General features: G+C 45.1%; 1 protein-coding gene and 1 long non-coding RNA gene across 4 annotated transcripts in view; one reads left to right on the top strand and one right to left on the bottom strand.

The window, feature by feature from the left end:
• Window positions 1-26,851, top strand: part of LOC132367145 (uncharacterized) — a 200,627-nt gene that overhangs the window by 4,017 nt on the left and 169,759 nt on the right. The window contains exon 2 of the long non-coding RNA XR_009503705.1: window positions 4,005-4,068. This is a non-coding gene — a long non-coding RNA (uncharacterized LOC132367145). The remainder of the gene's footprint in view (window positions 1-4,004; window positions 4,069-26,851) is intronic.
• DNAJB5 (DnaJ heat shock protein family (Hsp40) member B5) lies at window positions 17,072-25,752 on the bottom strand. Of its 3 annotated transcripts, none has more exons than XM_059924977.1 (4): window positions 25,643-25,752; window positions 22,064-22,308; window positions 18,635-19,236; window positions 17,072-18,492 (listed from the first exon to the last, which is right to left on the bottom strand). In XM_059924977.1, the coding sequence occupies exons 2-4, from the start codon at window positions 22,272-22,274 to the stop codon at window positions 18,259-18,261; spliced, it is 1,047 nt and encodes a 348-aa protein (XP_059780960.1). In that variant the 5' UTR covers window positions 22,275-22,308; window positions 25,643-25,752; the 3' UTR covers window positions 17,072-18,258. The 3 variants fall into 3 exon arrangements, with proteins under 3 accessions (XP_059780960.1, XP_059780962.1, XP_059780961.1); XM_059924979.1 differs by lacking the exon at window positions 25,643-25,752 and having other exon boundaries at window positions 17,072-18,219; window positions 18,267-18,492; window positions 22,064-22,709; XM_059924978.1 differs by lacking the exon at window positions 25,643-25,752 and adding an exon at window positions 22,399-22,701.

The raw sequence follows: 26,851 nt of genomic DNA, 5'->3' as shown, positions 1-26,851 counted from the left end.
GTGGGGTTGCTGATAAGGATCAGGGTGTGTGCAAGGCCTGCATTCCTTTAATCTGGCCTCAGGTGGTCTCTTGATGAGCTTCTGTGGTTCTCAAGGTTATCAAAATGTGACCTTCTCTCTGGAATGAAGAATGCTTCATCAAGTAGTTAACATCTTCCATTTGTTGGGGGTTTTAGTTCTGCAGAAGAGCTCAAAGATATTGTTATGTGTATCCCTTGGGGCGAGGAGGAACCAGGACCCTGTCCCAAGGCTGCACTGTTGTTTCTTGACTGCTCCTCCCTTGTCTCTGCATCCCCTCCCTTCCCTGATTAGCAACTGTTTGAACCTGTCCTTTGGAACTAAGGGAAGGTCATGGAGACTGAAGCCTATTTCCTACAAACAAGAAATGGGGGACACAGAAAGACCTCCATGCCCAGGAGCCCCACAGGGTCCTTCTTGGTTTCACATTCTTAGTGTCACCAGAGACAAATTGGATTTTTATTGGCTCTTGTTTCCAGCATGCAGATATTTTTTTTGTTCACGTGTTCACAATATAGCCCTTTTGGTTGCCTAGCTTTATGTGCAGTTCTCAGATTCAGCTCCCCCACTTTGTCAAATCTAAATACTATTCCTTGGTGGGGCTGATAACCAGCAAAACTTTAGGTTTCTGGGTTGGGCATATTTTTAGGGCAACCGTAGTGTCTTGTGTTGGCTTTCCATCTAATTTTGGCTCTAGAATCTCCTTCTTCCTCCTTTCCTCACCTCTTTCCCTCTCTCCCTTCCCCTCTCTTTTTTTCCCTTTCTCTCTTCCTCTCTCCCTGTCTCCTTTCTTCTTTCTTTCTCTCTTTCTTGCCTTCTCTTTCTCTCTTTCTTTCCCTTTCTTTCTCTCTCTCTCCCTCTCTCTCTTTCTTTCTCTCTTTCTTTCTCTCTCTCTCTCTCCTCCCTTCCTTCCCTCCTTCCTTCCTTCCTTCCCTCCTTCCTTTCTCCCCTTATAAAAGTGTATTTGTTCTAGTTAAGCCAGCATTTGGATTTTTGCAGTGCAAGGGCATTTCATAACATCTAGCCTAGTTAAATTGCCAGAAATGGAAATCTTATAGACTTCATTTTAAAAATTGGATTCTATTTCAAGCTTACTTGCAGATTTTTACCATGGAATCTCTGTCAAATACTTGTTTGCTTTTCTTTTGGTTATATTTAAAATTAGTGTTTTTTGTTGTTGTTTTTTTTAAATCAGAGTAATATATGCACATTGCTTTGAAAGTCAGATAGTAACAAAAAGCAGGCTTGGGAATTCCCTGGCCATCCAGTGGTTAGGACTCCGCACTTTAACTGCTGGGACCTGGGTTTGATCCCTGGTGGGGGAGCTGAGATCCCGCAATCCGTTCAGCGTGGGCAAGGCAAAAAAAAAAAAGACAGGCTCTTTTCTCCCACCTTCTTCTACTGCAAGCTCTGCTTACCAGAGGTAACCACTTTAAGTTCTTTTGGCTATTTTTTGCATTGTTCACATCCTTATTTTTTATTTTTAAAAATAAGTTTATTTATTTATTTATTTTTGGCTGTGTTGGGTCTTTGTTGCTGTGCGCAGGCTTCCCCTAGTTGTGGCGAGCGGGGGCTACTCTTCGTTGTGGTGCGCTGGCTTCTCATTGCGGTGGCTTCTCTTGTTGCAGAGCATGGGCTCTAGGCGCGCGGGCTTCAGTAGCTGTGGCACATGGGCTCAGTAGTTGTGGCTCGTGGGCTCAGTAGTTGTGGCTCGCGGGCTCTAGAGTGCAGGGTCAGTAGCTGTGGCGCATGGGCTTAGTTGCTCTGCAGCATGTGGGATCTTCCCAGACCAGGGCTCGAACCTGTGTCCCCTGAATTGGCAGGTGGATTCTTAACCACTGAGCCACCAGGGAAGCCCCACATCCTTATTTTTAAGTAATAAACTTTTACCAATATTTCTTGATTTATTAATTTTAGACAGTATATATTGATTTTTTAAATTGAAATATAGTTGATTTACAATGTGTTAATTTCTGCTGTACAGCAAAGTGATTCAGTTATATATATATTCTTTTTTGTATTCTTTTCCATTATGGTTTATTACAAGATATTAAATATAGTTCCTTGTGCTATACAGTAGGTCCTTGTTTATCTATTTTATATATAGTAGTTTGTATCTGTTAATCCCAAACGCCTACGTTATCCCTCCCCCACCCCCTTTCCCCTTTGGTAACCATAAGTTTGTTTTCTATCAAACACTTGATTTTAAATGTGTTACAGGACAAGATCCATTTTCTCATAAATATTTTAAAGTATTTATATAGAAATCTCAAGTTTTTAACAACATACACAGTTGTTTCTTTATGTATTTTTTGGCATGTTATAGTTACTGTGTCATTATTGTGCACATAATATTGTGTGTAATAATGTGCACTGCAATTGCCTTTGACAGATGATTTCCTTTATGTCGTGTGGAGGAAATTCACTTAAATGAGTCCTCACAGTTGACTACAGAGTGAGACCCAATGTTCAATGAGGGTCATCACCAATGCTGCAAAAGTCTGTTGTGAAAAAGTGTGTTTCTGAGTGATAAACACCAAAAGAATGCTCTACAGCAGAGAAAAATGAAAAAGCTGGTGGTTGTGTAAAAAATTTCCAGATAGTAAAATGGACAATGTTAAGAGACATTTGAGCAAATATTAAGAGATATTAAGAGCAAATTTGGTAAGGAGTTTCCTTTCGACAGTCATTTCAACGTGTAAGCAATATGAAAAAATAATGACTGAGACATCTTTCATCCTTTTTGGTACTGTATTCGAAATCCAATGTATATTTTACACTTACAGCACATCTCAATTCAGACTAGCCCCATTTTAAAGTGCTTTAGCCACGTGTGGCTAGTGGCTACCATATGTAACAACACAGGATTAAATTATGAAGACAGTTCAGAGTACTTACAGGAGAACAGTCTTTAAACACACATTCTTCAGTCATGGTACCTTCTCAGGTATCTCTGGATCACGTGTTTCCTTTGTGATTGAGCTGATCTGGAGCACAATGCTGAGATGCTAGAGTCTAAGCTCCATACCCAGGGGACAAAATCCTATCGAATGGAACATTCATGCACTTGTTGGTCTGAGATTATTTACCCTTTTCATTAAGGAATACTGACTAAAAATCAGTTGAGGATCACGTACAGAAAACATTTGTTTGAGATTTTCAAAGGAGAAAAAATAGAAAATACTTTAACCATTTTAAAAATGATTTCTGGGTAAGAACCCAGAATTTCATTAATTCAATGTAGAAAATCATATTGTTCATATATAATGAATGTCTGCAGCTTGCCTAGAGAGAGGAGAATAAGAATTGAGTCCAAGCACCTCATTCCTTTTTTGTTTTGCGGCATCAGTGCAGGGAAGAAGAGGAGCAAAGAGGGAGCATTTTGTGGGTAAGGTTCTGCCTATTCAATCTGGAGCTCTGAAGGGTTAACCTTAATCTCTCCTTTCTGTGAGACCCAGGTCCATATCCATAGTCTCTAAGGACGTCAGCTACTAGAGCTCATCACTCTTAGAAAACAAAGTTCTCAGCAGGGAGAGTCATAGGAAGGAGTCAGAACCAAGAACACTTCTCCAGTTCCCTGCTAGGTCCATCCCTGGGAATGGAAAAATGGTGGAGCGGGCCTGTGGGTCTTGCCCACTAGGTGGCAGTGTGAGACACAGTGGAAAGAATATCTGGAGGCAGACCTTTTGGGTCCTGTTTTGGGACAAATTGATTAATTTTCCTAAGGCTCAGATTCCTCCTTGAGATACACTTGACCTTCATCCCTCACAGCGTGGTAATGACGATCAGATGGGATAAAGTGTAAAATGCTATTCCATACTTGAGCCTGTCTATTGTTGTCACTGTTTGACCTTGTGTACTAATGGTTGGGGCTCTTGGAGTCTAGTCTCCCAAGAGCCTCCCCCAGAGGACAGTTTTGCTCAGCCTCCTATAAGATCCTTTGCTCCTACCTTCACCGCATGTAACCAAGTCTCCTGCTTTCCCAGCTTGGAGAGTTTGCCAGAAAGGAGCGCACGTGACGTGGGACCTGTTTGCTCTTTGGAAAAGCAGGTATTGATGAAGCTCTTCTCCTTCTTTCCTTCCCCCTCTTCCTAGTACGGCCTCTGTGACTGCAGGGCCCCCGTGCAGCCGAGGTTGACATGAGAGGGTAATCCTATAGGGAAGGGAATGTGAAAGAAATCCCTCACTGAGGAATAAAAGAAGCATCTTGAAGTCAGTGACGTAGGAACGTGACTCGGGCCAGGCTTGCTGGGCCCTCCTAGCCTCATTCTGCTCCCAGCTGCAGCTTGTACATCCTGTCGTCTGCAGCCATCTGGGCAAGCTTCTTGATGATAACACTTTGCGGCAAGATCCCTGCTGGGAGGATCATGATAGAGTGACTGTAGAAGCTGATCTTCTGATGTCTGGGGAGGTTGGGGAAGCTGCTGCTTCCTCTGTGTCCCTTTGGCTGTGTCCCATAGGTTCTCTGCCTGAGCCACCCACTGTCTGTCCTCCCCACTCTCACCAGACCCTCTAGAAAAGGAATTAAGAGCCCCTCTGAGTGACCTCTCTCACACTGTCCTATTTATCCCTCTGTCAGCCTGAGAACCTACAGAGACCCATCTTCCCATGCTGTACTCATCTTAGTTCATTGTCTCCCTTCCTTTAATTGTACCCCAACATCCCAGTGGGCCCCAGGCCTACATCACTCTTTTCATTCACATCACTGGCCTTCTTTCTGCCATTAGAGGTCACTCTGCCATTTGCCCCCATATTTTCACTGACCTATTTTTCTCATCCACTGATAGTTTTATCTCCTCCATCTGTGGAGTTTTGCCACTGGGTGCCCTCTTTGCCTTTTTATTCACTTAACCTTCTTTGACCACACCTCTAACTTTCTTTTTTTGAAAATAAATTTATTTTTATTTTTGGCTGTGTTGGATCTTCGTTGCTGTGCGCGGGCTTTCTCTAGTTGCGGCGAGTGGGGGCTACTCTTTGTTGTGGCTTCTAGTTGCGGAGCACGGGCTCTAGGCACGCGGGCTTAAGTAGTTGTGGCACGCGGGCTCAGTAGTTGTGGCTTGCAGGCTCTAGAGCACAGGCTCAGTAGTTGTGACTCATGGGCTTAGTTGCTCCGCGGCATGTGGGATCTTCCCGGACCAGGGCTCGAACCCGTGTCCCCTGCATGGGCAGGCGGATTCTTAACCACTGCGCCACCAGGGAAGCCCAGACCCCGTCTCTAACTTTTATCTTTGTTCCAGGATCTCTGCTGCTAGACCCTACCTCCCCCCAAACTCTCAAGACTGAGCCTCTCTTTTTTTAAAAAAAATTTTAATTAATTAATTTATTTATTTTTGGCTGTGTTGGGTCTTCGTTTCTGTGCGAGGGCTTTCTCTAGTTGCGGCAAGCAGGGGCCCATCTTCATCGTGGTGCGCGGGCCTCTCACTATCGTGGCCTCTCTTGTTGCAGAGCACAGGCTCCAGACGCACATGAGCCTCCCTTTATAACCTGTCTTTTTTATTACTCTCACCACCTTTTGGCCACCAGCCCTTTTTGCCACTGATTCCCACTTTCTTATTGGATTGTCCTCCATCTCTAACACTTGCCTTTTCCCATTTTCCTTCAGAGCACACTCAGATCCTATTCTCTAGCTAGACTTTGTGTCTGGACTATTTCACCTCACCTAACTCCACCTTTTCTCAGGATATCAACCTCTTATGCATGGATCTCTCTTATTCATTTAAAAAAATATTATTTCTAAAAATTGAGATATAATTCCCATACCATAGAATTCACCCCTATGAAGTGTACGATTCATAGTTTTTAGGATATTCTCAAGGTTGTGCAATCATCACCACTATCTAATTTCAAAATACTTTCATCATTTCAACAAGAGGTATGCCCATTAACACACTCCTCATTCCTTCCTTCTCCCAGCCCCTGGCAATCACTAATCTATTTTCTGTCTCTATAGATGTGCCTGTTCTGGATATCTCATATAAATGGAATATATAATATAATTGAAAATTTGTGCCTACCTTCTTTCACATAGCATAAGATTTTGAAAGTTTATCCTTTTGTAGCATGTACTAGTACTTCATTCCTTTTTTATGGCTGAATAATATTCCATTGTATCGATATACCACATTTTGTTTTTCCATTTGTCAGTTGGTGGACATTTGAGTTATTTCCATCTTTTGGTTATTATGAATAATGCTATTATAAACATCTGTGTGTAAGTTTTTGTGGAAATATATGTTTTCATTTCTCTTGGGTATGTACCTTGGAGTGAGATTGTTGGGTCATATGATAATTCTATGTTTAACTTTTTGAGGAACCATAAAATTATTTTCCAAGTGACTGCACCATTTTACATTTCTCAACAATGTACAAGAGTTCCCTCATGACCCATGGCATTGACATCTTCTCATGTGTTTGTTGGCCATTTAAATATCTTGTAGTCTGGCAAAATTTCTATTCATGTTTTTTGCCTGTCTTAAAATTGGGTAGATTGTCTTTTTGTTGTTGAGTTATAAGAGTATTTTATGTATTCTGGATACTAAGCCGTTATAAATGTATGATTTGCAAATACTTTATCCCATTCTACGAGTTATCTTTTCACTCTCTTGATAGTGTCCTTTGACGCCCAAAGTTTTTAATTTTGATGAAGTCCAATTTTTCTATTTTTCCCTTTGTTGCTCACATATTTGGTGTCATATCTAAGAATCCATTGCCAAATCCAAGATCATGAAGATCTACTTCTGTGTTTTCTTCCAAGAGTTTTATGGTTTTAGCTCTTATATTTAGGTCTTTGATCCATTTTGATGTCATTGTTGTTTCTTTTAAATCATTAATTAATTTTATTGAGATATAATTGACACATAACATTGTATTAGTTTTAGATGTAGACTTCATTTTTTTTTTTTTTTTTTTTTTTAATGTTGTGGAGTGTCATGTACAGGGAAGTGTAGATTGTAGGAAAGCTCAGTGTTGTGTTTTTTAAAATTTTATTTATTTATTTATTTATGGCTGTGTTGGGTCTTCGTTTCTGTGCGAGGGCTTTCTGTAGCTGCGGCAAGCGGGGGCCACTCTTCATCGCGGTGCGCGGGCCTCTCACCATCGTGGCCTCTCTTGTTGCGAAGCACAGGCTCCAGACACGCAGGCTCAGTAATTGTGGCTCACGGGCCCAGTTGCTCCACGGCATGTGGGATCTTCCCAGACCAGGGCTCGAACCCGTGTCCCCTGCATTGGCAGGCAGATTCTCAACCACTGCACCACCAGGGAAGCCCCGACTTCATTGTTTTTTATTGTGATAAAATACACGTAATATTTCTCATTCGTAAGTGTACAATTCAGATTCAGGCATTAGATACACTCACAATGTTGTGTAATCATCACCACTATCTACTCCTAAAACTTTTTCATCATCCCCAACATAAACTCTGTACCCATTAAATAATAACTCCCTCTCCGTCCCCCTCCCACAACCCCAGCTTCTGGTAACCTCTATTCTACTTTCTGTCCCTATGAATTTGCCTACTCTAGGTACCTCATATAAGTGGATTCATACAATATTTATCCTTCTGTGTCTAGTTAATTTCACATGTTTTTAAGATTCACCCATGTTGTAGCATATATAAAAATTTTCATTTCTTTGTTTTGGCTGACTTATATTCCATTGTATATATGGACTACATTTTGTTTATTCATTCATCTGTTGATGAACACTTGGGTTGTTTTCACTTTTTGGCTATTGTGAATAATGCTGCTATGAACATTGGTGTACAAATATATGTTCAAATTCCTGCTTTCAATTTTTTTGGATGTATACCTAGGAGTAGAATTGCTGGGTCATATGATAGTTCTATGTTTAACTTTTTAAGGAGCCACCAAATTGTTTTCCTTAGTGGCTGCACTATTTTTACATTCCCACCAGCAATGCACAAGTGTTCCGATTTCTCCATATCCTTGTGAACACTTCTTATTTTCTGTTTTTTAAATTTTATTATCCTACTTGGTGGAAGTGGTATGTCATTGTGGTTTTGATTTGCATTTCCCTCATGACTAATGAAGTTGAGCATCTTTTCATGTACTTATTGGCTATTTGTATATCTTCTTTGGAGAAATGTGAAGTCCTTTTATCTTCGATTTGGATTGTTTGCTTTTTTGTTGTTGAGTTGTTTATATATTCTGGATATTAATATCTTATAAGATATATAATTTGCAAATATTTTCTCCCATTCTGTAGGTTGTCTTTTCACTTTCTTAGTAGTGTCCTTTGATTCATAGAAGTGCTGAACTTTATGAAGTCTAATTTATCTATTTTTTTCTCTTGTTGCCTGTGCTTCTGGTGTCGTACCCAGGAAACTGTTCCAAAATGCATTGTGATAAAGTTTTTTCCCAATGTTTTCTCCCCAGAGCTCTATAGTTTTAGCTCTTAAGTTTAGGCCTTTGATACATTTTGAGTTAATTTTTATATATGGTGTAATATAAATATTCAGTTTTCTCAGCATCATTTGTTGAAAAGATTGTCCTTTCCCCATTGAATGGTATTGGAACCCTTTTCAAAAATCAATTGACCATATATGTGAGGGTTTATTTCTGGGCTCCTTATTTGATTCCATTGGTCTGTATGTCTATCCTTATGCTAGTACTATACTGTTTTAATTAATGTAGTTTTTTAAAATATTTATTTATTTATTTATTTATGGCTGCGTTGGGTCTTTGTTGCGGCGCGTGGGCTTCTCATTGCGGTGCCTTCTCTTGTTGTGGAGCATGGGCTCTAGGCACATGGGCTTCAGTAGTTGTGGCACACGGGCTCAGTAGTTGTGGCTCGCAGGCTCTAGAGTGCAGGCTCAGTAGTTGTGGCGTATGGGCTTAGTTGCTCCGCGACATGTGGGATCTTCCCAGACCAGGGATTGAACCTGTGTCCCCTGCATTGGCAGGCAGATTCTTAACCACTGTGCCACCAGGGAAGTCCCAATTAATGTAGTTTTTTAGTAAGTTTTGAAGTAAAGAAGTATGAGTTCTCCAACTTTATTCTTCTTTTTCAAGATTGTTTTGGCTATTTGAGACTCCTTGCAATTCCATATGATTTTGATGATGGCTTTTCCATTTCTACAAAAAAGGTAGTTGGAATTTTAATAGGGATTATGTTAAATCTGTAGATCATGTTGGATAATATTGACATCTTAACAATGTTAAGTCTTCCTATCCATGGGTACAGATGTCTTTCCGTTTATATAGTTCTTTAATTTCTTTTAGCCATGTTTTTTAGTTTTCAGGATATAAATCCTTAATCTCCTCCGATAGATTAATTCCTAAGTATTTGATACTTTTTATGCTATTATAAATGGAATTGCCTTCATAATTTCCTTTTTGGATGGTTTATTTGTGGTGCATAGAGAAACACAACTGATTTTTGTGTGTTAATCTTGTACCCTGCAACTTTGTTGAATTTATTTATTAGTGCTACTAGCTTTCTTGTGGATTCTTTGGGATTTTCTATATATAAGATCATGTCATCTGTGAATAGAAATAGTTTCACCTTTTCCTTTCCAATTTGGATGACTTCTATTTCTTTTTCTTATCAAGGAGAACTTCCAATACACTGCTGAACAGCAGTAGTGAAAGTGAGCATCTTTGCCTTGTTCCTGATCTTAGGGGGAATACTTTTAGTCTTTCATCATGGAATATGATGCTAGCTGTGGATTTTTAAAAAAAATACTCATTGCCATGTTGAGGAATTTTCCCTCTACTCCTTATTTCTGAGTTTTTGGCATGAAAAGTTTGGATTTTGTCAAATGTTTTTTCTGTGTCAGCTGAGATGATCATGTGGTTTTTTTCCCCTTTGTTCTATCAATATGATGTATTACATTGATTGATTTTCTTATGTTGAACCACCCTTGTATTCCTGGAATAAATCCCACTTAGCTATGGTAAATAATTCTTGTAATATGCTATTGAGTTCAATTTGCTAATATTTTGTTAAAGATTTTTGCATCTATTTTTTGCGTCTGTAAGGAATGTTGGGCTGTAATTTTCTTTTCTAATCTAATTTTATTATTTGAATTTATTATTTTCTAATTTTAGAATGTAAAATGTACTGTTTTCTAATTTTTCATTATCTGGCTTTGGTATCAGGGTACTGCTGACTTCATAGAGTTAGAAAGTGTTGCCTCTTCAATTTTTGGAAAGAGTTTGAGAAGGATTGGTATTAATTCTTTAAATGTTTGGTAGAATTCACTAGTGAAGCCATCATTCTAGAATTTTTCTTTGTTGGAAGACTTTTGATTACTGATTCAATCTCTTTGCTTGTCATTTATCTGTTGAGATTTCTATTTCCTTTGAAGTCAGTTGGTAATTTCTATGTGTATTAATCAGGGTTCACCAGAAAAACAGAGCCAATAGGAGATCATATATATATATATATATATAAAACCTAGGCTCTCCTAATAATATGTATAATTATATATATATATATAATCTAGGATCTCCCATTGGTTATGTATGTGTGTGTTTGATTTTTACATATACACAAATTTCCCCATTTCCCTTCTCTTATTGATTTCTTTCATTCCATTGTGATCATAGAACATACTTTGTATGATTTCAGTCCTTTTAAGTTTATTGATATTTGTTTTAATGATTAATATATGGTCTCACTTGGAGAATGTTTTATGTGTACTTGAAAAGAATGTATATTCTGCTATTATTGGATGGAGTGCTCTATAGATGTCTGTTAGGTCTAGTTGATTTATAATGTTGTTCAAGTCTTCTATTTCCTTGTTAATCTTTCGCCTAGTTGTTCTATACATTATTGAAAGTGGCATATTGAAATCTCTCATTATTATTGTTGAATTGTTTATTTCTCCCTTAAATTGTGTCAGTTTTTGCTTCATGTATTTGGGGTTCTGTTTTTAGGTGCATGTATGTTTATAATTGTTATATCTTCTTAATGAATTGACTCTTTTATAATTATAAAATATAATCTCTTTTTTTTTTGCCTCTTGTAACAGTTTTTCTTTTAAAGTTTGATTTGTCTGATATTAGTACAGACACTTTAAAGCTTTCGTTTTGTTATTGTTTGCATGGTATATCTTTTTCCATCCTTTTACTCTCTCTTTTTTTTTAAAGGATGACCATATTTTAAAAAAATTATTTATAATTTTTATTTATTTATTTATTTATTTATTTTTGGCTATGCCGGGTCTTCGTTGCAGCATGCGGGATCTTCATTATGGCACGCGGATCTTTAGTTGCAGCATCCGGACTTCTTATTGTGAAGTTGTGGCATGCAGACTCTTAGTCGTGACATGCAGACTTCTTAGTTGTGGCATAAGGACTTCTTAGTTGCGGCATGGGGGCTTCTTAGTTGCAGCATGCAGACTCTTAATTGCGGCATGCGAACTCTTAGTTGTGGCATGCATGCGGGATCTAGTTCCCCAACCCGGGCCCCCTGCGTTGGAAGCCTGAAGTCTCACCCACTGGACCACCAGGGAAGTCCCTACATCCTTTTATTCTTAATTATCTGTGTCTTTGAATCCAAAGTGTGTCTCTTGTAGATAGCATATAATTGGATCATATAAATATATTTTTAATTAATTAATTAATTTATTTATTTTTGGCTGTGTTGGGTCTTAGTTTCTGCGCGAGGGCTTTCTCCAGTTGCGGCAAGTGGGGGCCACTCTTCATCGCGGTGCGCGGGCCTCTCACTATCGCGGCCTCTCTTGTTGCGGAGCACAGGTTCCAGACGCGCAGGCTCAGGTGTGGCTCATGGGCCGAGTTGCTCTGCGGCACGTGGGATCCTCCCAGACCAGGGCTCGAACCCGTGTCTCCTGCATTGGCAGGCAGATTCTCAACCACTGTGCCACCAGGGAAGCCCTGGATCGTATATTTTTTAAAATCCAATTTTCCAATCTCAGTCTTTTAATTGGAAAGTTTTAATCCATTTATATTTAGTGTAGTATACGGTAGGGGTTATATCTACCATTTTGCTTTTAGTTTTTTATATTTCATATGTCATTTTTGTTTGTTTCTCAGTTGCTCCTTTACTGCCTTCTTTTTTGTTAAATAGATGTTTTCTGGTATGCTATTTTAATTACATTGTCATTTCTTTTACTATAGTTTTGAGTTATTTTCTTAGTGGTTGCCTTGGGGATTATAATTGTCATAATTTATCGTACTAATTTAGCCTGATAAATCTTATCTGTATCTTATTTTATCTTAATAAATCTTAATTTATGACAATTTAGTTTGGACTAATACCAGTTCAATTTCTATAGTATATAAAAATTTTGCTCCTATACAGCTCCATTTTCTTCCCCCTCCTTTGTACTCTTACGGGCGTACAAATTGCATCTTTATACATTGTATGTCCAGCAACACAGATTTATCATTATTGCTTTATGAAGGTATTTTAAAAATCAGATGGGAGAAGAAAAGAGTTACAAACAAATATACATTTATACTATCTTTTATATTTTCCTCTGTAGGTACCTTTGCCAGTGCTATTTATTTTTTTCATGTGGATTTGAGTTACTGGTCTAATTTCCTTTTTTATTTTTTTTCCAGCCTGAAGGACTCCACTGGTATTTTCTGTAGAGCAGAATTGCTAGCAATGGGTTTTCAGTTTTTGTTTATCTGGTCTTAATTCTTCCTCCATATTTGTGGATAGTTTCAGTGATTATAGAATTTTTCTTTCAGACCTTTGAGTATGCCATCCAATGCCTTCTGGCCTTCATAGCCTCTGATGAGAAATAAGCTGCTAATCTTATTGAGGATCTCTTGTACGTGATGAGTTACTTTTCTCTTGCTTCTTTCAAGATTGTCCCTGTCTTGTCTTCTGATAGTTTGATTATGATGTGTCTAACTGTGGATCTCTTTGTGTTTATCATACCTAGAACTTGTTAAGCTTCTTGGATATGTAGACTAGTCTTTCATTCAACTTGGAAAGTTTTGGCCATTATTTTTCTGGTTATTATTTCTGCCCCTTTCTTTCTGTCCTCTCTTTCTGGGACTCCCGTTATTTGTATGTTGTACACTTGATGTTGTCCCACAGGTCTTCTAGGCTCTGTTAATTTTTCTTCATTACTTTTTCTTTCTGTTCCTCACATTAGATAATCTCAGTTGACTTATCTTCAAAATCACTGATTTTTCTTCCACCCGTTCAGATCTGTCTTTGAGCTCCTATTGAAAGTTTCATTTCAGTTATCGTACTTTTCAACTTCAGAGTTCCTATTTGGTTATATTTAAAAAGTAATTCCTATCTCCTATTTATAATCTCTATTTGGTGAGCCATTGTTTTCATACTTTCCATTAGTTTTTTCTAAAACATAGTTTTCTTTACTTCTTTGAAAATATTTTGAATGGCTGATTTAAAGTCTTTGTCTGGTAAGTCCAGTATCTGGATTTCCTCAAGGTCAATTTTAATTTATTTTTATTATTTATTTATTTATCTATTGGCTGCACCATGCAGGTTGTGGGATTTTTAGTTCCCTTACCAGAGATCGAACCCAGGCCCTCAGCACTGAGAGCACGGAGTCCTAACCACTGGATCGCCAGGGAATTCCCAGGGTCACTTTTTATTGATTTTTGTTTTTTCCCCTGCATATATGTATGGGCCATACTTTTTTGTGTCTTTGCATGTTTTATAGTTTTTATTGAAAATTGGACATTTTAAATAATATAACATGGCAACTCTAGAAGTCATATTCTCTCCAGAGTTTGTTGTTATTGCTGTTTTGTTATTTGCATATTGACTTTTCTGAACTAATTCTGTAAGATCTATATTCTTTGTTGTATGTAGACACTAAGTCTCTGCTTGATTAGCTTAGTGGTCAGTTAATTATTGAATAGAGGTTTTGTTATATCATTAGAACCGATGAGTTGCCCAGTCTTTGCTGAGAGGATATCTGGGACTATTTTACAGTCATTTGCTGACATGCAGGACACCCAAGCTCCCAACCACTGTGGAACACTGATGACAAACCAAATCAACTGCACAGTCTTCAGCAGCTCCCACATCCTCAAACCTGGGAGGACCGTTTGCAGCATAAATGGAGCCAGCTTTTCTAGGGTCTCCCCTCTCTGCACAATGAGTCCCTTGTAGCTGCTGTCCTGATTTCTGGTGGTTGCTCCCCACTGGAGTCTCCCTTTGTTTTATTCAGTGGAATTTCTAATGCCTGTTCCTTCATCCCCTCTAATTTAAATGCAGGCTAAATATTCCCCACTGCTTCCCCAGCCCTGAACCCTGTTTCATTCCCAGCCCCTACCTAAGGCCCACCTTCAATCCTTGCTCCTATTCTTACTACCTTCTTCTCCACCCCAGATTAGGGCCTTTGGAGTAAACTTTCCTAGGACCCAGTGTGAGGTATAGTCTCTCACTCCAAATGAAATAATACCTGTTACAGAAGCAGACTGAAAATTTGTAGGTTTTAACTTCTTTTTGTATAGCCTGGGCTCCCAGCCCTATGTTCCAGTTTCCATTTTTCTTAGAGAATTTCCTATAGATAATATTTGGAACCAACTAAAGCACCACCTTTGAAAGAGTTCCATGTAACACTAGTGGGTCCTAGCCTGCAGGATCCAAGAGTTTCTGGCACTGATGTAGCCTCAGGGCAACTAACAGACAAATCTCAGAGAAGGAGCGATCATAGACTTTCACAGCCCTCTGTGTTTATGGGCCAAGACAGCAATGATCTAAGAATGATTGGATTGTGGCACCCAGGAATTTTCTATGTGAGGGGCCCAGCAAAGTTCCAGTTAGAGAATGACCTAGGGAAGAACCTGAGGCATAGCCTGAGAAAAGGCCCCAAATTTAACCTGTCAAGAAATTCAGAAAGCAACCTAGTGAAGGTTTTGAGGGACCATTCTTCAGAGGAGATAAAAAGTGACTTGAGTCACTCAGGGAATGGATCAGGAAATGACCTATCAATGTGTTTAAAAGAGGACCTAGACTAGAAGCAACTGGAAAATGTCCTGAAGGTTTACTTGGGCAAGAAACTGGGGCAGACCTATTAGAATGGGATCCCTATAGATATGTATTGTTCATGGCTTGCTGCCAAGTATACTCTACCCCCTCCTGGAAAGTCCTATAGCCACTTGGAAACTGGATATTTTGTTTACTCAGTGAGTCAAGAACACTGCCTGAATACCTCTTGGAAGCTTTCCTTCCTTGATCTAGGCATTAGACAAGCATTAGTAAGCCCGGATTATATGGTTTGGGGTATGGTAGAGGTAGAGCTTACCTCGCAAGCTCCTTGAATCCATAAAACTGTTTAGTTGATAGAGACTCAATCATGGCCCCTTCCTCAGTCCACCCTTCTCTCTCAGCCACCCAACTGTGCAGTTGATTTGGTTTGTTTGAGGGATGGCTAAGCCGAGGTTGCTTAGCTGTTTGAAAGAAACCCCGAGGCAGGATGAGGGACAGGCCGATCATAGTTATTATATAAATGAACAAATGATTGTCATAGTACTGTCATACAAAATTACCCCCTGACACACACACAACTACTATAAAAGGATTCAGGGGCTTGATCAAAGTGAGATAACCCAATAAAGACCCCATTCCCCAGGACCTGGCTGAACCAGACTTTCTCCCAGTTTCTTTACTATCTTAATTTTTATACAGGTGTGTGTGTGTGTGTGTGTGTGTGTGTGTGTAAGGTTACACAGGTATTAAAGAACCACAAATCCCGCATGTAATCTCCAAGAATGATAAGGCTGAGATTGTAGGCATAGCTGCAAGGCCAATTTCAGGGTTTTCTCATTGAAGTGCCCCTGACCTCAGACAGCCTGGCCTCTAAGGTCTCATAGTCTATCCCCAGAAAGTACTCAGTGGGGACATGATAATTTTCCAGATCCCAGATCCTCTGCGTCCACAGGGAGGCCAGAGGGAGCAGTCTGGCCCAGCATACCTAGATCCCAAAGCTTCAGGCCTCAGGAAAGAGCTAGGAAAAGAATTTAGCCCTGGGTGAAGAGAGGGACAACCCTAGGAGACCTGGAATAGGAAAACATTGAGTAGGGGATGCAGGATTAGGGATCTCCCTGCCCAGGCTGGGGGGTTAGCAGACATCCTTTTGAACAGAAACCCCTTGGTTTCTTCACTGGAAGGAACAGGCTCCGCCCAAAAGTATTTATTCTCCCTTGAATAAAAGAATGAGTTTTTTCATTGGTGTTGTCCCAGGATAAAAACAAGGGCAGGAAGATCCCTGTTAAAAGCCTAGACCTTGTCAGCCTCTATGTGGAGCCCAGGTACAGGTGAAGGCAGAGTTGTCTTCATAGCACTGGGGACACTGAAGTTCAGGAGGGCATGGCTGTCATGGGCCTGATCCTGGAAAAGAATCTGGGAGGAAAGTCAGTACCAGGAGGAAGTCCAGGCCCAGGCAGAGCCTGAAGATGAGCATTCCTGCGACTACAGGGCTCCTCCCTACCCAGATCCAAGGAAAGTGACAAGTGCATCATGCAGTCAACACACAGGCCCTGAGGAACAGAGTTGTCTCAGCAGGGACAGGCAATTCAAAGACCTGGACAGACATCCCTGGAAAATTTAGACTTAAGTATCAGTAACAGTGTTCATGCCTCACAGGAATCCTGTGTCTTCAGCCAGGCCCTGCTAAGCATGGGCCAAGGATGCCAGGTACCTCCAGCCACCCTCTCCACTTGCCTCAGGCTCTGTCTTTGGGAATGTGTCTCTTCTAGTCAGCCAGAAAGTCCTCCTCCATCCCTCCTAAAAGGAAAATTTCTCTCAAAGGAAAATTCCAGTCCATGTAGAGAAAAATCTATTGATTCTCATGCTAGCACATCCTTAGAGGATAGTCTCTATTTCTCATAACCCAGGATATTTATTCTTTCCAAATATTTTTTGTTTCCTCTAATAGCTGAGTGATATCTTCTGTCTTTGCTGTGTTTGGGGTATACATTTTGGAAATTCTGGGAATCTGGGCTTAGAGGAAGGAAGGAGTCAGCTTCACTGTATATCGAGGGCTGCTTGGGCTTCTCAAAGGTGAGCGGGGCTCAGGAGGGAGATTGTCAGGGCACATCCACTCCTATCACAGGTTCGTTGCTCCTGCTCAGATTCCATATTTTTAAAATACTTTATTTTTTCCATAATACTGTCATTACAAAAAAATACAAAAAAACTACTATAAAAACATTCAGGGGCTTGTCAAAGTGAGAAAGCCTAAAAACCCCACCCCAGAACATGGCTGAAGCAGTCTTACCCTAGCTCCTTCACTATTTGATCTTTATACAATTATGGGAGTGGGGTGGGGTCACACAGGCGTCAGAGGGCTAGAAATTCCCCCGCAGCCTCCATGAAGGGTAAGAAGTAAGTAGCTTTATATATCACAAAAATGGGATTTGGGAGTTTAGGGGTGGCTAGGCCCTGAGTTCAGAGGTGTGGGGAGAAACCTGTGACCCTGAATCTCTTGGTGGGGAATAGCTGCCACCTGACCCAAAGCCCTTTCCCTTCCTGATGAAGGCTAGGAGACAGACCCTGCCCTCCACCTCTCTGACTTAATACAGCAGCCCCCTCCCCTTCCTCTACCTTTGCACACTCCTAAGAGCAGCAGGGAGGACAGTACTTCCAGCTCTGCAGAGTCTGGGCAGGGCAGCTGTCAGGGAGGCTGCTGAGGGCCCCTTCACCTCCCTTTCCCAAATGAAAAGTGTCTCGTGCTCAATGGCCCGGTTCATGGGTTATGGACCTTCCCTTCCTATCTCAACCCTGGAGAGGCACACACAGCTCTAGGTGTGTGCTTTGTGTGCATGAATATGTGTGTGATAACCTTGGACACTGTGGACTTGGGGGTGGGACTGGGGTGGGAAAGCAGTGTCCTTTTTATCCTCTTCCTCCCCCAGTAGGAGGAAGCTGAAGGGAAGGGAAAGGAGAGGTATTAGCAAAGCTGAGAGGGGAAGGAGGACATGCTATTTACAGGCGTGGACAAGGAATCTCTATATCTTCAAGTAGCACTCAGGTCACTCTCCAGCCACCGGAGTGGGAACTGGATTCAAAGCTTGTGACATGAAAATTAACCCCTGGCCTGGGCTAGCTCTCCCCACCTCCCTCCCACTCCCCCAAGGCAGCCCAGCTCTGAAAGGGGTCAGGGACAGGAACATTTTCCCTGAAAACCAGTGGGTTTTTTTTGTTTTTTTTGCATTTAGAAAGAGTTGCTAGTGTCCAGTGGACATCAAGCTGGGTGCACAATGGGTGGGGTGAGTGTGGGGCTATTGCTGTGGAAGGCTCTGGGCTGGCTGGGGCAGGGCCTAGGAGCACGGTAAGTGCTGCTTAAGGATCTGTCTTGTCTGTGGTGTTAATCTATCTGGGAAGCGAACTTTGAACTCAACAATGAGGTCTCCCCGCTGGGTGGGCACCTTGGGGAAGGGAAGGCCCTCCCCACGGAGTCTCTTCACGGTGCCTGGCTTGATGACATCATTGCAGGGCAAAGGGATCACTCGGCCATCAATGGTGGGAATGTTCACGGTACAGCCACACAGTGCCTGGGGAAAATGAGACAGAAAGTGAGGAAAAGGTAGGGTAGAGTGATTGGGAAGGGAAGAAAAGAGAAAGTGGGGAAAGAATGTCTCCGTCACCTCCACCCCCCACCCGATAAAAACACACACAATCTGATCCAGGCCCCACCTCCTTGAGGCTGATCAGGGCACTGTAGAGCACGTTGGTGCCATCTCGGCGGAAGTGTGCATGGGGCTTGTCTTTGAGCACAAAGACGATGTCAGCAGGGATGTTGTCGGGTGTGGCATCGCCCTCTTTGGGGAAGGTGATCTTGGTGCCTTCCTTCCAGCCACGCTTGATGACAATGTGCAGGATCTTGTCCTCGGTGCGTACAGTTCGCCCGTCAGGGTTGAGGCGCCGCCTTGTGATCTTCATGCGTTTGGTGGAGCCGTGGTAGATTTCCTCCAGGGACACCCTCAGCTCATGCACCACAGGTGGGTCCTGCACCTTGCGCCGAGAGTACAGTGGTTCTGGGGCTCGCCTTGGACCCCTACTCAGCCCATTGAACCCAAAGCGGCCAAAGGAGCCAAATGGGTCCTCATCTTCATCCACATCCATGTCGTCTGGGTCAAAGCCACTGAAGGGACGAGTGGAGCGAGTGCTGGCAAAGAAGATATCGAAGGGGTTGGAGCCGCCAAAGAAGGAGGCAAATGTGGCGTGGGGGTCCCCATGAAAGGTGTAGTGAAAGGAGCCACTGGAGCCCCCTGATGAACCGCCGCCGCTCTTCAGGCCTGGAGGGAGGAGAAGTTAGGGGCAGTATGGCTGGTCTCTGCCCCACCCCACTCTCCTCCCCCTGCCCTCTAGCTCCTAGTTCATGGGCCTAGAGAAAGAAGCAAGCTTTAACTCCCACAGAGAGGGCTGGCCTAATAGAGTAAGAAAAATCTCTGGCAAGATTTCTACTCTTAATTATATGTTTAATAATAAGGCACATCTTGAGGTTCAAAGAGGCTGAAAAGCTAAGACTAGAAGACTGGTAAGATGTGACTTCCAGCACTGTAAACTCTTCCATGTACCTGTGACCCAAAGATGTCTCACAAAACCTTGAATGAGTGGCCTGGGGTCACATTACAAGTCATACCTGGCTCCCATATCTTTGCTTATCTCCAAAGACAGGGCAAGAGGCAATCAGACAGAATTTGACCATACAGAGGGCTGTAAGTGACCTGTCCCAAATAAGGTGGCGATACAGTCCAGGAGGAAGTCCACTCTCACTCTACTTCTAGCATGGTTTCCTCTTTCTCTGACTCGTGCCCAAATGGGAAATCAGGAGGGCCCCCAAAAAGCAGGAAAGATCATTAGCTTGGAGAAGAGGAGCTATTTCTCTACAAAAAGTTTTCAAGTGCTTTGTTCCCACACTCATGGCTCACAGTGTTGCACAGCTCCAGGGGTTGCCATTCACACACTGGACAGACATAGATTGCAATGGGAAGGGAGCTCCTTGGAGTTGTACAACACCAAGGCTTACACCCCATACCTAATGTCAGAGCAACCAAAAAGGATAAGTGAGCTGGCACATTGCAGGTGGTGACCCCAGCTACTCTCTCTGGAGTCAGGTTCTGTCTAAGGGGCTCAGATTTGTGGGGGCAGTCTTCAAGGGGGATGGTAGTGGTGGTGATTGGAGTAGTTGGGGGGCTTGTGTGGGGAGGAGTGAGGAAGGGGATTAACACTGAGGGGTGGGGCCCAGGCTTGGGGAAGGGACTCTTCTCTTTGAGGGCTTTATCTAGAATTTCATTGGCTGTGGAAGCCTGAGCCTAAATTAGCCTCTTATTTCCTGGGACCACAAGAGGAGATTTGGGTTTCATTAGAGAGGCCAAGTGGCAAGCAATTCAGTGACCTGTGACAGCTGCCTCTTCACCCTTCCCCTAAGACTCAAGGTCTGTTCTTTCCTTTTATTGAGGGTCTGATTATCAGGTGAGTTCAAGAAGCTTGGCAGAGCCCAGTGAGAGAGGGAAATTGGACTGATGATGACAGGAGGGGGTGACTTCTCTGCAAGGATTCCTGCTGTACCACTACCACCCCCCTTTCAAGCCGGGAACAACTTGTCCCCAGGGAGGGCTGCACACAGAGTCTATGTGCACAACTGTTCTAGCTGGCTACTGGGGAGGGGGCAGGGCAGACAGAAATACAACCCACATTTCCAAGGCTGCTTCTCCCTTCCCAGGCCCTGGATGTCTCCTTAAGGTTGTGCTGCATCCTCAGGAGCCCTCCTGGGATGTAGATCTCCATTAGAACTGGTGCCTGGACCTCGGGCATGAGCTTTGCCCTTCGCTTAGGTTTGGTCATGCAGAAAGCGGAGGTCTCCCAGCTCCTACCTTCTTCCTAATCAAAGGTGAGGCTGAGCAGAGGAATGAGTGCAATTCCTAGACAGGTCACATGGTGGCATGGTGTCTGTACTGCTTCCCTCTTCCCCACCACTACCCCTCCCATCCCTCTACCCCAGAGAGAAACATTTCTTAGCTGAGAGAATACTGGGGATTCCAGCAGATGCCTGGTGAATCTGGAAATTGGCAAGTCTAGTAGGTGAGGAGGGAAAAACGGAAGGAACTAGTGGCATGGAGAATAAGAAGAGGGGGTTGGGAGGACTGGGGTGTACAGAGGACAGGGCCATGGAACATAAAGCAAGGAGGAGGAAAGGAAAAGAACATTCTTTTGAGCACCTGCTTTGTATCAGGTACAGTATATATCAATAGCCCACCTAATTTTGAGACTAGAACGGGGGCAGTGAGGAGGAGAATGTGGAAGAAAGGTGGATGCCACTGGGGAGGAAGGACAGTTCCTCCTGGAAAGGAGAGTCCTCAGCTGTGACAATGTCTCTTAATATAGCCTGACAGGTGCTTGTGGCTGGCGGGTGGCAGGCGGCCCTGAGGGGCAGGCCCAGAATTAGCAGCTACATCATGCCCGTGGGATGTGCTGGGAGGAGCCGCCCTCTCAGAGGCTTTATTTGGACCTTTCCTGACACCCTGTGCGTGGCCACCAGCTACCCCAGGAGGGGGCAAGGTGCCAGCAGCAGTTCCCCTTCCACTCTTGCTTGGATCCCTGCCACTTCCGCAGGGAGCCGAAACTCTACCTCTGTTCTGCTGGCCTGAAGTGGGCAGGAAGGGGGCAGGGAAGGGGAAAACCATCTCTAGCTCAGAGCTCCAGTGGTTAATTCCTCGGCTGCTTAAGGGCCAAACTTTTATGCTGATGACTGTAAATGCGCTGTCCTCAGAGAGCCACACACTCCCTTTCCTAACCTTCCCCATCAGCCAATGAAGAAGCGGGGACTTCAGGCAGGACTAATAAGGCTGGGAGGGAAAGAAGGGCGGGGAAGGTCTCTGGCTCTAGCTTTTCTAAGGCCTTAACTTGAGGAGGGAGAGGGGCAGAGAGAGGCAGGGAGAGCTGTGGTGAGCTGAGGCTGGGTAGTGGGTAGTCTCTTCTTTCCTCTGGATGTCAGTGCTGGGAACACTTGCCTCCCTCACCCCCTTCTCAGTCTCCAGTTCCCTGCTTTGAGAACTGGGTCACCCAGGACCCCAGACAAGGACAGGTGTCCAGTATCAGGCTGGAGCACTGCCCTCTTACCTTCCTCCCCATACTGGTCATACAGGCCCCGTTTCTTAGGGTCACTCAGCACGTCATAGGCCTCTGCGATCTCCTTAAACTTCTCCTCAGCGTTGGGTTCTTTGTTCTTATCTGGGTGGTACTTCAAGGCCATCTTCCGATAGGCTTTCTTGATCTCATCCTCATTGGCTCCCGATGGGATCCCAAGAATCTTGTAGTAATCCTTTCCCATCACAGCCACCGGACCGGCACTGGTGTCCTTGTTTCTGAAAGAAACCAGGGCCGATCCTTGATGCCTCTATTCCCTTCTACCCCGGTCCTGTTCCTGATGATCCTGCAATCCCTAAATGACTCACTGTGTAACTTTCAGCAGGTCATGCCTGTTCTGTGGGCCTCTGTCTCCCCATCAGTAAAATGAAAGGGTTGGACTAGATGATCTCTTCCAGCTCTGACATTCTAGGATTCTGTGATTCTTTCCTTAGCTCCTGGGTTTTCCCAACAGGAAGCTGGGGGCTGTGGCCCACTTCTTGGGGCTATTCTAAGGCCCAGGTCCTTGGGCCAGACTGAGGACTCCCACGAGCTCTGCTGAGTGAGGTGGCACCATGGACTGACAGACCCACGCACAGAAGCTGGTGAAGATCAGCGTACTGGGTGAGGTCACCTGAGCATCGTGGTCTCCTATGCCATGCCTCAGGCATAGTGCCCAGGCTAAGGGCAGCTGGGGCAGTGGCCCAGGACTGGGAACAGGCCTGGGTCTTCAGCCAGCTGCCTTGGCCAGCCAGGCTGAGTCAGGGTGTGTGTACCTGAATTGCTCTCGGCCATTGGAGACCCCAGGCCTCCCTGCCCCCGCTCCCCAGACTATGCTAAGCCTCACGTGTGATTCAGATTAGAGGATGACTCACAGCCTTTGGATACTGCTGTTTCTAACTCTCTCATTAGCAGGGTGGGGTGACACCGTCCTTCCCCCAACCAGGGCAACAGTTCCCTTTAGTCATTTCCCAGTGTCTACACACAAAACTGTGTGTGAAGACATGTCTGTGCCACCTAAGCATCAGTGTTAGTGAACAAAAGCATCCTGGAGGTAGGGCCTTTTAAACCTTAGTTGTTAGGAGACAACTGGGCACTAACCACCAGTTCCTTAGTACCTTCTCTACCAGTCCCTCCCTCTCACCTGCCTCATGGTTTAGGATCTGGCCCAGTGCCAGGCCCACACTCCTCTGATAGTCCCTGACATGCTGGGTGCAGGGGCATTTGTTATTTATATGAGGGAGAAACACAGGACTCTCATTCTTTCACTCTAATCTCCCTCCATCAATGTCTCTGTTGTGGATAGAGGGAAAGGCACTTTCCTGTAGCTAGAGCTAGTTGGGGGAATGGCCAGAAGCCATTCTCTAACCCATCTGAGACTTGGCCAACCCCTGCCAAAGCCCAGAGAACCGGCGTCTTTCTAGCAATGTCCTGGGCTGGCAGCCACAGCTAAGGCCTGCTTTTTTGCCTCTGACTGCTTCAGAGAGATTACAGGGTGTCCTGGCAGGAGTGAGGGCTGTAATGGGTTAGGGGAGGCCTCAAGGGCCCAGGTAGACAGGGACAACAGCCCTAACTCCTGCCCCCACAGGGCCTGTTACAGGTGGCTGGGTTGACTCATGGTTCTGGGAGTCACCTCACTCTGACGAAGAGAAGGCTCCATTAGGGCGGGCACTCCCCCTTTTCCCCTACCAGCATGTCGTGCCTGGTGGGGGAGCCTGTGGCTGGGGAGGCAGAGAAGAAAGGGCATCTGGGGGAGGGCAGCCATTTTCGGAAGCAGCAGTAAAAGCTGTCTGAGAGGGAGTTGGGGGTGGTCTGCCGCCATCTCTGCCTCAGCCTACACCTTCTTTCCCCTGAAACTGGGAAGGAACCCTAGCACACCAAGAGGGTGCCCCCAGAGAACTGTAGCAGCTTTTAGGCTGAGGGTGAGTGGAACGCCTTGCCAGTGCTTTCAACCCTCCCCTCACTGTCCCTGCATTGCCCCTTCATCCGGCCAGCTTCCTCCCTTGCACCCCCGCGCTAGCTGTTCTACACCTGTAATTCTCTTGCCTCCACAGACATAGGGCAAGCTCTTTCAGGAGTTGCCTTTTTTCCTCCTTCTTTCCTCCCTCCCTCCCCTACCCACAAGCCACGTGTTGGAATGACAAAGGAGCCCCATGGCATGGCACTGCCTTTGATGGAGAGAATGAAGAGGATGTTAATGTAGAGGCAGGACTAAAAAATGAGAAATGGCAAGAGGGACTGGTACAGGGAGGGGGGATGGTTGATACAGAAAATGAAGTACTGATGGAGGGGGATGAAGGATGACAAATGGAAAATGTCTGAAGTGGCAAATGGGTTACCAATGGGATGTAGAGAGTTGAAATACTAGAGGAGGTGTTCGTGGAAAACGGATGCCTGAAGGGTTTGGTATAAGAGATGAATGACAAGGGGTGCAGTTCATTCAAATGTAAGGGTGGGACAGAAGGGGGGTTCTTATACGTAACTGGGGATGAGACGAGGATGAGATGGAGGAAGCGGGTAGGCAATGGAGGGGGATATGACATGGAGAATTTGACTCGGTATGGGTATGAGTGCCCTTCTCCAGAGGGACTTACCGAAACTTTACAAACCCATTCAGCGTCCACGCTCGAAGTTTTAAGGGCTCCAGCTGAATTTTAAACATCAAGCTGGCTAAGAAGTCTTCTCCCCAGAAGTGTGGGAAGCTCCGGAAAGCGCCTCGGGCCTGTAGTTGGGGTGCTGCTGGGGATGGGCAGGAGAGCACTGTACGCTTAAACATGCCCAGCCCAGCCCCTCACCTCTGATCGCTCCACTGGAGCCTGCTTGGAGAGCTGCAGCTCTGGAAGCCGCCTCCTCAGGTTCTCAGAGGCACTTGCCCAGCAAGGCCTGTCCGGTGCAGCAGGAGTTGGACCTGATCCCCAGGTGTGGAGAGTGAAGGAATAGGGTCCAGCGGTCACCTGCTCTCAGGTGCAGCGATGTCTGGCTGATTGTGAATGGCTGTATGGCTGTGTGACAGTAAGGCTGGCAGTGCGAAGAGTGTGTGCTTGTGAGTGGCAGCGTGTGTACCTCTGACAGGTGCGATTGTCTGTGAGGGCCTGAGAGGCAGCGTGTTCTCGCCTCTCTCTCCGGGGAGGACCAGACCCCAATCCCCAAGAATCTACTCAATGAAGTCACTGACAGGGAGTCTCCTCCCTCGCAGATGGGCGGGACGGGGCGGGGCAGAGCTCGGCTGGGACAAAAGGCGCGGCGAGGAGAGGAGGGGAGGAGAGGGGAGGGGGCTCCGGCGGGGGAGGGTAGTCGGTGATGTCACCGGCGCTGGCTGACTGGGCTGGCTCAGAAACGCCTCCCCGGAACCCAGTGCGACCCGGCCCGACCCTCCCCCGGCTCAGACGCGGGCTGCCCCCTGTAAGAGGGTCGCGGACATCGAGCACCTTGCAGACCCCGAGCCTCCACACCCCCGCGGTGGAAGAGCCGATGGGCCCTCAGTGTCCCGACATCCCGACACCAGGACCCCTGGCTTCGCGACGCGCGACGCCCCCCTCCCGGGACCCTCGAGTCCTGGCTCGGCGCCCTCACCAGTGAGGAGCTGCGGGCGCCGCCGCGGTCCGTCAGACAGCCGCTGCCCCCTCCCCCGGCTCTGGCTCCGTCGCCTCCACTCGGGACAGGAGTCGCCCGCCCGCCCGGCGGCGGCCAGCGGGCCCGGGAACCCGCCCCCACAGCTCCGCCTCCGCACTGCCCATTGCGCTGTCTGCCCGTCACTCAGCTCAGCCTCTGCTGTAATTGGACAGCTTTCAACGAGTGGCTTTGTGGTAGCCGCCCATTCTCCGCCTCTGTCACCCGGCCACACGCGCACACATTCCGGGCCGTGATTGGTGTGGGTCTGATTGGTGCATTTTGGGATCAATCAACCACACCTCTTCGCTATATCGTCGTGTCATTGGTAAAAGGGACAGAGGGCGGCAACTCCACGCGCCCTTTGATTTTATTGGTTGGTCTGTGGGGCTCAGACCCCAGTCGGGGGACAACTATTTTAGTCCAATCTCCGGTTTGAGAACGTGGGACGTACTGGCCACTGCCCGAATCCCCGGGAGAACCTTCTGGAACCCGTGCAACGTCAAAGGCAGCCTTAAAGGAAAACTGCGCCCACCAGTTGGCGGTGACTCTGGGCATTCTTTCCTGTCTTCATTTAGGAGGGTAGGGGAGAGAATAGTGCACTCTGGGAGGTGTGGTCCCTGGACCGGGGTGAAAAGGTTACCATTCTTACCTGTCTTCCATTGAACCGTGAACTGACCTAGCCCTGACCTGATTTAGCTTTACCTTACCGTGACCCGGAGTTGACCTGATATGACCTAACTGAATCTCAAAACGGACCCCGGTAGACGAGCATAGTTTAAGTACCCTTCTGCTCTCTCCTTTGTAACCGAGCAGTTCTCCACGGTTTTAGCACCTCCAAGATTCCCTTTATGAGTCCCCTTTTCATCCTCTGTATAATCTCCTCAACCCTGCTCCCTCATGAGCAGCCCCTTCTCAACAATCCCCACAATCCTCATTAAAGTTCTCCCTATAATCTTTCATCCTACTTCCATTTTGAGTTCCCACATTTTATCCCCCTTTTACTCCCCCCCCCCCCTTCCTGGCCCCATATGATCTCCTGTCTTTCCCCCATGATCTTCTGTCTTATCCTATTCTTAATCCTTATCCACTCCCATGAGCTCCCCTATCCTAGCCCCCCCCTTTAACCCTTCGTCTCAGCTCCACATGATCTCCTTTCTTAACACCCTCAGA

This window comes from Balaenoptera ricei, chromosome 6 (assembly GCF_028023285.1).
Source record: "Balaenoptera ricei isolate mBalRic1 chromosome 6, mBalRic1.hap2, whole genome shotgun sequence".
Lineage (NCBI taxonomy): Eukaryota > Metazoa > Chordata > Mammalia > Artiodactyla > Balaenopteridae > Balaenoptera > Balaenoptera ricei.
The sequence above is the reverse complement of the archived record's forward strand: the minus strand, read 5'-3'. Positions and strand labels throughout refer to the sequence as shown.

Bases quoted from the DNA above. Each gene is read 5' to 3' on its own strand.
- DNAJB5 (XM_059924979.1), bottom strand. From the start codon at position 22,274: ATGGGAAAGGATTACTACAAGATTCTTGGGATCCCATCGGGAGCCAAT. The intron at 19,237-22,063 runs GTAAGAGGGCAG...TCCTCCCTCCAG, and splicing joins TGACCAGTATGGGGAGGAAG to GCCTGAAGAGCGGCGGCGGT. The intron at 18,220-18,266 runs GCTCCTAGGCCC...CCACAGCAATAG, and splicing joins CCTTAAGCAGCACTTACCGT to CCCCACACTCACCCCACCCA.